Source organism: Myotis brandtii, unplaced genomic scaffold, assembly GCF_000412655.1.
Source record: "Myotis brandtii unplaced genomic scaffold, ASM41265v1 scaffold106, whole genome shotgun sequence".
NCBI lineage: Eukaryota > Metazoa > Chordata > Mammalia > Chiroptera > Vespertilionidae > Myotis > Myotis brandtii.
In genome coordinates, this window is record NW_005353584.1 from 810,448 (window position 1) to 823,435 (window position 12,988).

The 12,988-nt window shown below is 39.1% G+C and overlaps 1 protein-coding gene across 9 annotated transcripts in view; it reads left to right on the forward strand.

Moving 5' to 3' along the window:
- DZIP3 (DAZ interacting zinc finger protein 3) overlaps positions 1 to 12,988 on the forward strand; it is a 131,056-nt gene that overhangs the window by 32,394 nt on the left and 85,674 nt on the right. For 8 of the 9 annotated variants that reach the window (XM_014540846.1, XM_005856986.2, XM_014540850.1 and 5 more), the window contains 3 exons: positions 5,921 to 6,001; positions 7,333 to 7,457; positions 11,098 to 11,212. In XM_014540846.1, the coding sequence (XP_014396332.1) occupies positions 5,921 to 6,001; positions 7,333 to 7,457; positions 11,098 to 11,212 (321 nt within the window). Of the gene's footprint in view, positions 1 to 5,920; positions 6,002 to 7,332; positions 7,458 to 11,097; positions 11,213 to 12,988 lie in introns of those variants that run through there. The other variant, XM_014540879.1, reaches the window with a different exon arrangement.

Genomic DNA, 12,988 nt, shown 5'->3' on the forward strand with positions numbered 1-12,988 from the left:
TTCTAACTCTCTATCCCTCTCCCTTCCTCTCTGTTAAATATCAATAAAATATATTTTAAAAAAAGAAAAGAAGAGAAAAGTTATTTGAAGAAATAATGACAGAAAACTTCCCCTACCTGGTGAAAGAAATAGACTTCCAAGTCCAGGAAGCGCAGAGAACCCCAAACAAAAGGAATCCAAAGAGGACCACACCAAGACACATCATAATTAAAATGCCAAGAGCAAAAGACAAAGAGAGAATCTTAAAAGCAGCAAGAGAAAAAAAGTCAGTTACCTATAAGGGAGTACCCATACGACTGTCAGCTGATTTCTCAACAGAAACTTTGCAGGCCAGAAGGGAGTGGCAAGAAATATTCAAAGTGATGAATAGCAAGAACCTACAACCAAGATTACTTTATCCAGCAAAGCTATCATTCAGAATTGAAGGTCAGATAAAGAGCTTCACAGATAAGGAAAAGCTAAAGGAGTTCATCACCACCAAACCAGTATTATATGAAATGCTGAAAGGTATCCTTTAAGAAGAGGAAGAAGAAGAAAAAGGTAAAGATACAAATTATGAACAACAAATATGCATCTATCAACAAGTGAATCTAAGAATCAAGTGAATAAATAATCTGATGTACAGAATGAACTGGTGATTATAATAGAATCAGGGACATAGAAAGGGAATGGACTGACTATTCTTTAGGGGGAAAGGGGTGTGGGAGATGCGGGAAGAGACTGGAAAAAAATCGTGCAGCTATGGATGAGGACAGTGGGTGGGGAGTGAGGGTGGAGGGTGGAGTGGGAACTGGGAGGAGGGGAGTTATGGGGGGAAAAAAGAGGAACAAATGTAATAGTCTGAACAATAAAGATTTAATTAAAAAATAAATAAATAAATAAAAAATAAACAGTCAACAGGAAAAGCCTTGAAAACCCTAAATTTTGTTGATGATCCAATGAAGAAATTTGTAATAAAAACAAAAGGAATGCACACCATGTTTACCATTTTAAGCATGAAATTCATTATAACACAAATCTCGTGTCACAATGAACAAAAAAATCTCAAGTGTTGCAGTGTTCATCTCTCGCGCTTCTGAGTGGCAGCCCTATATATTGATACTGGAATTTCTTCCATATGCACTGGAATATTTACGAATTTAAGTTACTATCGTTTTCTTTACAAACCCAGAGATGTCACTAACAAGTCTGATTTTAAAATTGGGCAACCAGAGTTGATATGTGAGGTTTGGAGCTATAGACGTGTGTGGAGTGTGGGGAAGGTCCACCGCTTGCAGTTATAGATGCTTAAGGTGTACAAAGGGTTAAATAAAGAGAAACTTGAACTAGTAAAAATGGGCTTTCAATTAGAAATGAAGATTCATGACAAAATCTACTTTCTGTCTATAAATAATCAGCTCCTTTTTCTTCTGATATTTCTATATTTATAAAAATTGGTACTGCTGTTATCAGTTACTGAGTAATCATGTGAGATAAAATTGATGACATAATTACATGTTCAAGTTCAAATGATACTTAGAAATAAATAGGAAAATATGATAAAAATAAACTTTGCATTAAAAGAATCATAGTACAAGATGGTAAAAGGAAAAATTAGTTCTTTAGAATAATTTGGATCAGAAAACTTAAGTTTTACACCCATGCAGACAATGGATTAGAGTTATCCTCAATATAGGACAACCCAGAAACACATAAGATAGCATAAGATACCAAATTCCATCTATATATATAAAAGGCAGTGACTGTGGTGACCAAAACAACCGGTCGACCAAACAGCAGGCTGCGTGGGGTGACCAGGCCAGAAGGGGGGTAAGTTAGGGACGATCAGGCCAGCAGGCAGTGGTGGTTAGGGGGTGATCAGACTGGTAGGGGGGCAGTTAGGGGCGATCAGGCAGGCAGGCAGGTGAGCAGTTAGGAGCCAGTGGTCCCGGATTGTGAGAGGGATGTCCGACTGCGGTTTAGACCCTGCTGGGGTCCTAGATTAGAGAGGGTTCAGGCTGGGCTGAGGGGACCCTTCCTCTGCACAAAGTTCGTGCACCAGGCCTCTAGTCTATACTAATAAAAGAGAAAAATGCAAATTGACCATCCCTCTGCGATGCCCACAAGCCATGCCCACCAGCCAATCTGGAGTGAGTATGCAAGTTAACCTGACAAAGATGGGGGGTTTTTTGCATACGCTGGTGTCAATTGCCCCGAGAGGCAACGGTGGCCACGGGCTCCCGGGACCATCGCCGTCCCCGGGAGGTGATGCCAGCTGTGCCTAGCCACGCCTGCAGGCTCCCGGGACCTTCACCAGCAGAGAGCAGAGCAGGAGAGCGGGCGGAGAGTGGGAGGTTTGGAAGACTTGGCAGAGCAGGAGGCCACTGGACATAGTGCAGAGCGAGAGAGAGGGCAGCTTGCAGGGCGTGGCTCCCTCTGTCACCCCAGCTTCCTCACCACAGCTGTGGAAACTGACAGCAGGGAGGAGGAAGTCCCACCCCCATAGAATCAGCCAGAATCAGCCATTTGTCAGACAGCTCTCAGCAGTCTGACAGCTAGGACTCCCATTCACCTGCATCTCAGATTGTGACAGTAGAGAGGTGGGACTATGTCTAAAGAACAACTGTTTATATAATGTAGCTCTGCAGCCGAAAGATGCCGGCATTATCAACAGAAAATGTCTGAAGAGCAACATGCTTCTGATCTTGAAAGAAGGCGGCGCCTGCGACAGAATGTATCTGAAGACCAGCTATCGGAAAAATGTCACTCTGATGCCGAAAAACACCGGTGTCATCAACAGAAAATGTCTAAAGACCAACGTGCCTTTCAAGTTGAAAGAAGGGGTTGGGGATGACAGAATATGTCTAAAGAACAGTCATCAACAAGTAACGCAATTCTGTTAGGAACTGCCTTCTCTGCAAAAATGTAGTACATGAGGATGCAATTCTCGAACATAGTTTTGGTAGAATGACTGTTTGATATGAATTTTGCCTATCACTAAATTTCTCTGATGAAAAACCACCCAATAGGAAATTTACTCGATGTTGTAGCAAAGGGAAAGTCTGTCTAAATGATATACATTTTCCAGATTACCCGGCATATTTAAAAAGATTAGTGACAGATGAAGATTGTGACAGTAAAAATTTCATGGAAAATATTCGATCCATAAATAGTTCTTTTGCTTTTGTTTCTATGGGTGCAAATATTGCATCGCCATCAGGATATGGGCCATACTGTTTTAGAATACACGTACAAGTTTATCACCGTGCTGGAACTTTACATCCTCCGGATGGTGTTTCTTGGAAGTTTGCTCAATATATTTTGGATACAGCTGAAGCTACAAGTAAAAAATTAGCAATGCCAGAAAACTAGGGCTGCTCAGAAAGACTCATGATCAACATCAACAACCTCATGCATGAAATAAATGAATTAACAATATTGTACAAGATGCTACATGAGGTAGAAAAGGAAGCCCAATCTGAAGCAGCAGCAAAAGGTACTGCTCCCACGGAAGTAACAATGGCAGCTAAATACAATCGTAACAGTGACCTAGGTAGATAAGATTCTCCCCGTGTAACCGCGGGTGCTGTCATATTCAAAAACAATGATGGAGAACCTCCTTTTGAAAGGAACTTGCTCATTCATTGTAAACCATATCCCAATAATCCAAATGCCACTAAAATGAAACAAATCAATATCCATTTTCCTACATTAGATGCAATGACATATCCCAGTGATGGCGAACCTTTTGAGTTCGGTGTGTCAGCATTTTGAAAAACCCTAACTTAACTCTGGTGCCGTGTCACATATAGAAATTTTTTGATATTTGCAACCATAGTAAAACAAAGATTTATATTTTTGATATTTATTTTATATATTTAAATGCCATTTAACAAAGAAAAATCAACCAAAAAAATGAGTTCGTGTGTCACCTCTGACTCACATGTCGTAGGTTCGCCATCACTGACATATCCTATTCTTTTTCCACATGGTGAAAAAGGCTAGGGAACAGATATTACACTAAGACTAACACAACAGTGTAATCGACAATAATACTAGACAAAATGTAAGGACATGAGTCACACAAATACAGTATTATGGATTTCATCTCTCTGTGCGTGACACGTTCAATCCTATTTTAAATGCAGGAAAGTTAACAGTTTATCGTGGATTCATATTAAAAAATGGAGGCCAATTGGATAAATTTCATCAAAGCAGTCTAAGTTGAGAGTTGAAAAATATAGTGGTTTGATGGATTATCTCAAATCTAGATCTGAAAATGACAATGTGCCGATTGGTAAAATGATAGTACTACCATCATCTTTTGAGGGTAGTCCTAGAAATATGCAGCAGTGATATCAGTATGCTATGGCAATTGTAACGAAGCATGGCAAGCCCGATTTATTCATAACCATGACATGCAACCCCAAATGGGCAGATATTGCAAACAATTTACAACACTGGCAAAAAGTTGAAAACAGAGCTGACTTGGTAGCCAGAGTTTTTAATATTAAGCTGAATGCTCTTTTAAATGATATCTGTAAATTCCATTTTATTTGGCAAGTAATAGCTAAAATTCATGTCATTGAATTTCAGAAATGCGGACTGCCTCATGCTCACGTCCTCTAATTAATTCCCTTTCAATGTGCACAAATTTCATGCACCAGCTCACTAGTCTATAATAATAAAAGCCTAATATGCTAATTAGACCGGACAACCTTCTGGAAGAAGCTGGGGCTGCGAGAGCTGAAGCAAGCCGCTGCGGCTGTGAGGGCCAAGCCCCTTGCAAAAATTTCGTGCATTGGGCCTCTAGTATCATAATAACATACGAGCTCGCAGAAAAATCATTCTTATTTAGGACCCTCAGGAATAGGGTTCTAGGAGGTGGTGGACACCACCCTAAAGGAATCCTAGATGGATTTAAAAGAGGGAAACAAAAATGCAATAACATGTGTATGAATTTGATTTTTCTCTCCAGGGAAGCCTAGTAGATACTCGGTGCCCAAGGTTTTTATTGGGGGTTGGTCATGTAGGCACCCTCTGCCTAGGATATATAAAAATTCCCGACTCTCAGAAGAAACTCCCAGGTTTTCAGCATAAATCACTTTATTTGCACAAACAATTTAGGCACAGTAAGCCACCCTTACCAGAGAACAGTGGGAACGCTCCTGAAATCCAGGTTCCTAGACACCCATAAAGAGTCAGTCTTGCAAGCAGGCCTTTCTATGGAAAGCCGTCAGCTCTGCTGACTTTTACGCGTGGTGTGTGTATAGTTCTTTGCCATTTTATTATCAGTGCTAGTGTAACCACTACTGCAGTCAAGATGAAAGAACTCACATCACTACAAAAATCTCTTTTATTCTACCCCATTATAGTTAGTCACAGGCACCCCTTGCCCTCCTCGCTCTCCCTAATTACTAATCTTTTCTCCATCTCTATCATTTGGCATAGACCATTTTAAATGAAGGAAATATCCTCATGTTTTAATTTTTCACTGAGGAATTGACAAGCTTTATGTTTATACTGTTAAAACAAAATGCATACATGGACAATAAAATACTTTGATTTAAGAGATCATTGTATTTTTTAATCTGGATGGTAGATACATGAGTGTTCATTATATTATAACCTAAAGTGTTTTGATACCTGAAATATAAATGAATTTTGCAAAAGGTTTAGTATAACAAATCTTGATGGCATTTGCTTCCATTTTCTTTAATCAAACTCTCATATTTTATTTCAGGATTATTGACAATCTTCTTCTCGGTCAAATTATCAAATACATCTAAAATGAATTCTCTATTATTAGATGATTGATAATATAATGATAATTTCACTATTTTAATAATTATTAGACAGACCTAAGATATTTAATTAATCTTGCTAAATTTTAAAGTAGCTTAGTCTAAATAATCAATTAAAATATATTTTATCATTTTAGGCACATCAGATTAATATTGATTATTATTTGACATTACTGTTCTTGTATGGATTAGCACTCACTGAAAGAGGAAAGAAAGAGGTATGTAGCATTTGTTATTTGCCTATTATAAATCTTTTTACATATACTGACCTCATTTTAACAAATTAAAATGTTGATTTTTGAAATTCTCTAAAAATTGAAACCACTCAGTGACTTTTCTTTTATATATTTTTAATATAGTATAGTTATGCTAGAGACTATTTTGTGAAATAAAAGTTGATAGGGGAAACATAATTTTAGCTTACAACTTTAGTTATTTTATTTATCCTTTAAATGCTTACCATTTTGTAAAACAAAATTGCTTATCATCTTTCACTTATACAATACATTTTAATCCATTTTCTAGTATAGTTTAATCTGGCTGGTCCTAATCTTACCCCTTGTAAAATATGAGTTATACTTTGAATTTTTGGTTGAATAAGGTGAAGTGCAAAAAGTAAAAATCTGGGAGTTAACTAGGTGATTTCTAAGAGTTCTTCGAATTTAACATTATCTTTTTATGTTTTTTAATGATTTCTCATATTATCTTTGCAACCTTGATATTTCCTTTACTTTTTTGTCTCTAGAAATCTATACTTTTTATTTGTTATTTGAAAAGTTAGGAAGATTTGTGCTCCAATTAGAAAGAAAATTAGTGAGACTTATAAAGTATTAGGTACTAATATTTGCCAGTTTTACAAACAAAAATTGTTGTTTTTCTTAATCCTCACCGAGGATTTGTTTTTATTGATTTTTATTTATTTATTTTTAAAATATATTTTTATTGATTTCAGAGAGGAAGGGAGAGATAGAAACATCAATGATGAGAGAGAATCACTGATCAGCTGCCTCCCGCATGCGCCCACAACCTGGGCATGTGCCCCTGACCGGAATCGAACCTGGGACCCTTCAGTTCACAGGCTGACGCTCTATCCACTGAGCCAAACCGGCCAGGGCATGATTTTTAGAGAGACAAGAAGGGGGAGTGAGAGAGAAAGAGAAACATTAATGTGAGAGAGAAACATTTATCGGTTGCATCTCGTACCAGAGATCGAACCCACAACCTAAGTATGTGCCCTAACTGGGAATCGAACCCACAACCTTTTAAAGTATGGGATGATGCTCCAATCAACTGAGCCACCAGACCAGGGCTATTGTTATTTTAGTGTTCACTTTGAAATGTTGGTCAAAAAATACCTTAGGTTATTGTACATATTTTAAGCATATGTGACCACATACTTCAGTGCTAGGATTAGAGATGTGAATAAATGACCAAAAGACTGGACCAATATTAAAGTTTCCCTAACTTCTCAAGTTTGGGGAATATTTGTTTATTGTAAAAGAAAAAAAAAGTCTTTACGCTAGCCAAACCGAGTTTTATGTTCCTACAGGATTATACGGAAGCTGAGAATAAGTTTCTAGTGATGAAGATGGTGATCCAAGAAAATGAAATTTGTGAAAACTTTATGTCTTTAGTTTATTTTGGACGTGGTTTGCTTCGATGTGCTCAGAAGAGGTAAGGATTTTAACTAATGGGTAGATCTTCCCTGTCAGCTTTCTGCATTGTGAAATGGGGATAAAGTTTGCACAGTATACCAGGTATCATCATGCTGGGCGGATTTTTTTTCTTCTTCACCTATTTTTTACAGATAATAATTTAATTTAATGTACTTGAGAATATTAAGTGTCAAACTTAACAGGCCGTGACAATAAGAGGCAGTATAACATAGACATTGGTATATAGTCTTTGGAGTCTGACAGACCTGGGTTCAAATACATTTTCTACCACTGACCTAATCTTTGATTTAAGGAAACTTAATGTTCGCTAAGCCTTATCTTTTTTCTTATTTGTCAAATGGAACTAAAAGTAGTGCCCACCTCATAAGATGTTGTAGGTAATTAACACAGTGCCCAGGACACAGAAATGCTATCTTAATAAATAAACGATGGTTGTAGTTTTTAATATTATCACCACTTGGAATAGGTGTTTAAGTTATAATAGAACTAATAAAGCATCAAAAGAATCCAAATGCTGAGTTTTGGAAGTATTGGGTATTATATATTTAGTGAAATTGTACAGGGTAATCTATATGGACTAGTAGTCTTTTCACTTCCTATATATTTAGTGAAATTGTACAGGGTAATCTATATGGACTAGCAGTCTGTTCACTTCCTATTTGGAGATCCTTAGCCATTTGTAACATCATTCATTTTATTTGCTAAGCATTTATCATATTCTAGAGACTGTGCTAGATTTGGGGATACAATTATTTACAAAATAGACAGTTCCTATTCCCATGTAACTGATAATATTATAGATATTAATCAAATAATAAGTTGTGCAAAATATTTATAGAATGTTATAAAAAAAAACTATGAAGGAATATACAGTGAACAATAAATGACTTCTAGAGCCCCAGTCTGGTTCTGGGAATCAGAAGTCTCTCTGAGGAAATAATGTTTAGCTGAGATCTGAAGGATGAATTACACAAAGTTTACTTGTGCAAATCCATATGAAGGATTACTGCTTGGCCCAGCCATCCTATAAATAAAAGCCTAATATGCTAAGTGTCCGGTACTCCGGTGACCGGTCAACTGTTCAACCAATCAAAGCGTAATATGCTAATGATATGATAAGGCCGCTCAACCGCTCGCTATGATGTGCACTGACCACCAGGGGGCAGACAGTCGGCTGGTTGACCAGTTGCTATGATGTGCACTACCAGGGGACAGACGCTCCGACTGGTAGGTTAGCTTGCTGCTGGGGTCTGGCTGATCGGGACTGAGCAAGATGGACCAGACATGACCTGGAACCCTCTTGCTGTCCCTTCCCGGCCTCGATCTTGCACTGGTGGGGTCCCTCGGGAATGTTGGAGAGCCGGTTTCAGCCTGATCCCACAGGCCACTCCCCTCGGGAAGGCACCAGACACAGGGCTCACAGCTGGCGAGAGCCGCTGTGGCGGTGCGAGCCTCTCCCAATCGGGACTGATTGGGCGCGAGCCTGTGGCAGGCATAGTGGGGCTGAGATGAGCGGGAACAGCAGGTAGGAGCTGCAGGTGGCATTGGACTGTGGGTTTCAGCTTGATCCCCTCAGGCCACCCCAAGGGACCCCACCCATGCATGAATTCCTGCACCAGGCCTCTAGTTGGATCCATAAAAGCATCACTACCTGTTAGTTCCCTGATTCTTTGGTTTATCTTCTATCCTTTGGCATGCTTGCTTTTTACTAAGGTATCCAGAAGATTTCCCTCTTTGTATTCACTAGTATGATGTCATCAATACCAATGAACAGTGTGATGTTTTGCAGAATGTTAGAATAATAAAAATCCCTTTAGTCTGTATTGTGGAGAGAATTAACATAGCTCTGACACAAGAAACGAATGTATATTGCTGTCCTTCCCTCAAATATGTACACTACTTTTTATTCTCTTTACTTATGGGCATTGGAGAGAATCCATTTACCAGATGGTTGACACTAGAAAGTCCATTATATGGTATCATTTACTTTCATCCCTGACCTACAGAGAACCACCACCACTGAGCTGCCTTTCTGACTCTATATTTCTTATTGCATTAATGGATGGAGTGTCACCTTGGTCTTTCCAGGGCAACGGTTGCCAACCGGTGGTCCGTGGACCACTGGTGGTCCATGAGGTCTGAAAGGTTGATGACCACTATTCCAGGGGACATTGTCTAGGGATGGACTCTGTGGTCTTATGTACTAAGTCCTTTCTAATATCCTCCCCTCCCTGAACTTTCTTTTAATACTCTGCCACAAAGTTTCCAGCATTTCCACCTCAGTTACTATAGGCCATTGTTATGTCCAAGCTTCAAATAACCTTCTTAAGCAGCATGTTAGGACTGGCTTAAGGTATCCTTACTAGGAAATTAAATCTTAAGTTATGGAAGTTGCCCCATGTCAATAAACATTTCCCTATCCAGCTGTATATTTGTCCACTAGTTCAGCACTCTTAAGGTTCATTGCTACACATGTTCTAGTACATACTAGTCAAGTTCTGCAATTCTCATGATGAATTGAGTTTGTTGTTTTTTTTTCCCGGGCAGGGGCTCTGTGTTCCCATTTGGACTTTGCTTTTATGTGATCCTAGATATATTAGTCTGTAGGCAATGAGTGGAGAGGGAGGATCTTGAGAAGGAAGGCATCATCTTTTGAGACATGTACTCCAAATGATATTTTTGTATGGCCCTTAAATAAAGGGAATCTGCCCCTCCTAGCAAGGAGTAGGTCTTTGCCAGTCAGAGGGGTCATGAGAATTTAGGAATTCATTGTTTCTAAGCATATTCACCTAAATGTCCCCATTCCAGATCTCAGAGTCTACTTGTTTCCTGTCAGAGCCCCGATTTTCACATAATGGTACTGTTGAGGCTGTGCTTTATTGTTTGTTTTTGTTTGTTTCTTTGTTTTTGGTGCCCTTGGCTGGAATCGAACCTGGGACCCTTGAGTCCACAGGCCGACGCTCTATCCACTGAGCCAAACCGGTTAGGGCATGAGGCTGTGCTTTTGGTCTTTGCTGTTGTTCTACCCTTGTGATTAAATACTGGGCCTCATTTTCAGCATAGTTTGTCCTTATAATTAGGGTTGGTAAGGATTCTTTATATATTACCATGGAGGCCTTTTACCTTGAGTTGATAATAGTAGTCCCATCAAGGTTATGCATTTCATCTCTTTTATGGTTTGCTGCACCTTGTGATTAAATCTGGGACTGATTTTTTTAAACATAGATTGTATTTACCCAATATATCTACAGAAGATTAGGGTCTCTTTAAATGCCACCATAGAGGCCTCTGTCTTTCACAGTGTGTCTTGAGTCAATAGTTGGCTGACCTGTGCCTGTCATTCTCTTTCTTCAAGGCTTCCAAGACAGTAAACAAAAGCCAATCAACTCTACAATCCCTTTAATTACCATGGTCCCTATACTGTTCAAGTGAGCTACTACATAATCAATTGTCTCCCCTTCCACCTGTTTTTCATCCCAATCTACCACAGGTGAGAGTCCTAGTATTTGTATTTCTATAGCATGCCAGAGGTTATCACTACCCTACTTATCACACACAAAAAAGAGTTATTTGTTTTATTTTAAACTATTTAGTTACAGTGTCACATTCAAACTAACCTTATTTAAAATGCCTTGCAGATATAATGGAGGACTGCTAGAATTTTATAAAAGTTTACAAGAAATAAGTGATACAAATGATCATTGGTTTGACATAGATCCTACGGAAGATGAAGATTTACCTACAACTTTTAAAGTAAGCAATTATTTAAGAATAACATTTCATTTCTGACTAATCAGAATCATCTTTGATAAAGTGCAGTTTTTCTTAACTATGTCATAGTCTATAAGAAGCACATTCTTTAATTGGAAATTAGTTTTTTATATGAGAAATAACCTTGATTTCATTACGTAGTTTGGAATGTATGATTCAACAAGTAGAGAGAAGTGAAGAGGCTGTATTAGCATTTTCAAATAACAAGATTAAAAGCGCTACTAATCTATTTCTTCACAGGGCTAGAACTAAATGCAATAGTTAACTTTTTTTTTCAAATTATATTTACCATTTTATTGTTGATTCTAATTTTAAAAGTACTAAATGCCTTAGGAAACTGAAAAATGTGAAAATGCCTGAAGGTAAAGCTAAAATTTGTTCATATTTCTTTAAATGGAGAAACCACTGTTAGCATTTTCATTTATATCTTTCCAGACACTCATCCTGCTGTTTATTATTTAGTTTATCCTAAACATTTTACTTTTTCACTATATGTACAGTGATCTTTGTGTATTTTTTACATCATTTTCTTAGGCTAAATTTCTAAAAGTGGAATTGTGAAGCAAGTGTCCACACATTTGTAAAGTTGCTGAGATATATCTCTATATTTTCTCTCAGAACGTTTATACCAGGTTATAGTCTTAAGACACAGTATGAGAGTTTCTATATTTCCACATCCTCTGGGTAGTCTTTATTTTTTGGATAATTTTTACCTATTTGATAAGTCACATGGATCACTTTTTAATTTGTTTAATAAGAACATTAACAACAAGTTTCACTTGGTTAGTGTTTGAATGACATATTTCTTTCCAGACTTTTACTTTAAACCTCTTTGGATCCTTATATTTTACCTGACTTAAAGTCCAAATGTATTCCTTGAAATAAAAAGAGATGTATCATTAAAACACACAATTCAATTTTTCAGGAAGCTATAGCAACTGAAAATTTGTAATATAGCCTCAAAATAGATGGGACAGAAACTGTTGGAATTGAAAAGAGAAATAAAAACTCCCAGTCACATGATTATTTTAATACTAGAGACCCAGTGCACAAAATTCATGCATGGGGCCCCCTCAGCCCAGCCTGCACCCTCTCCAATCCAGGACCCCTCGGGAGATGTCTGACTGCCGGTTTAGGCCCGATCCCAGTGATCAGTCGGACATCCCTCTCACAATCTGGGATCACTGGCTCCTAACTGCTCACCTGCCTGTCGGCCTGATCACCCCCAAATCCCCCCCTGCTGGCCTGGTGACCCCCAACTAGCCTGGTCACCTCCAACTGCCACTCCCCCTGCCGTCCTGGTCTCCCCTAAATGCTCCCCCCCTTCGCTGGCTTGGTCACCCCACGCAGCCTGCTGTTCATTCGTTTGGTCATCCCTCAGTAACCCCCCTGCCAGTCTGGTCGCCCCACTCAGCCTGCTGTTCGGTTATCACTGTGATGGAGTCATGGACAATTTGCATATTCCTCTATTATTAGTATAGACTAGAGGCCCGGTGCAAAAAAATTTGTGCACTTGCGGGGGAGAGGGGGTCCCTCAGCCCATCCTGTGCCCTCTTGCAGTCTGGGACCCCTCAGGAGATAATGACCTGCTGGCTTACGCCTGCTCCCAGGTGGCAGAGGGCAGGCCCAATCCCTAGGTGCAGCCCCTGGTCGGGCTTAGAGCAGGGCCAATTGGGGAGTTGGGGCGCTGCCCCCTGTCATGCACAGAGCAGGGCGGATCGGGAGGTTGCGATGCCACCCCTAGTCACGCTCAGGGTA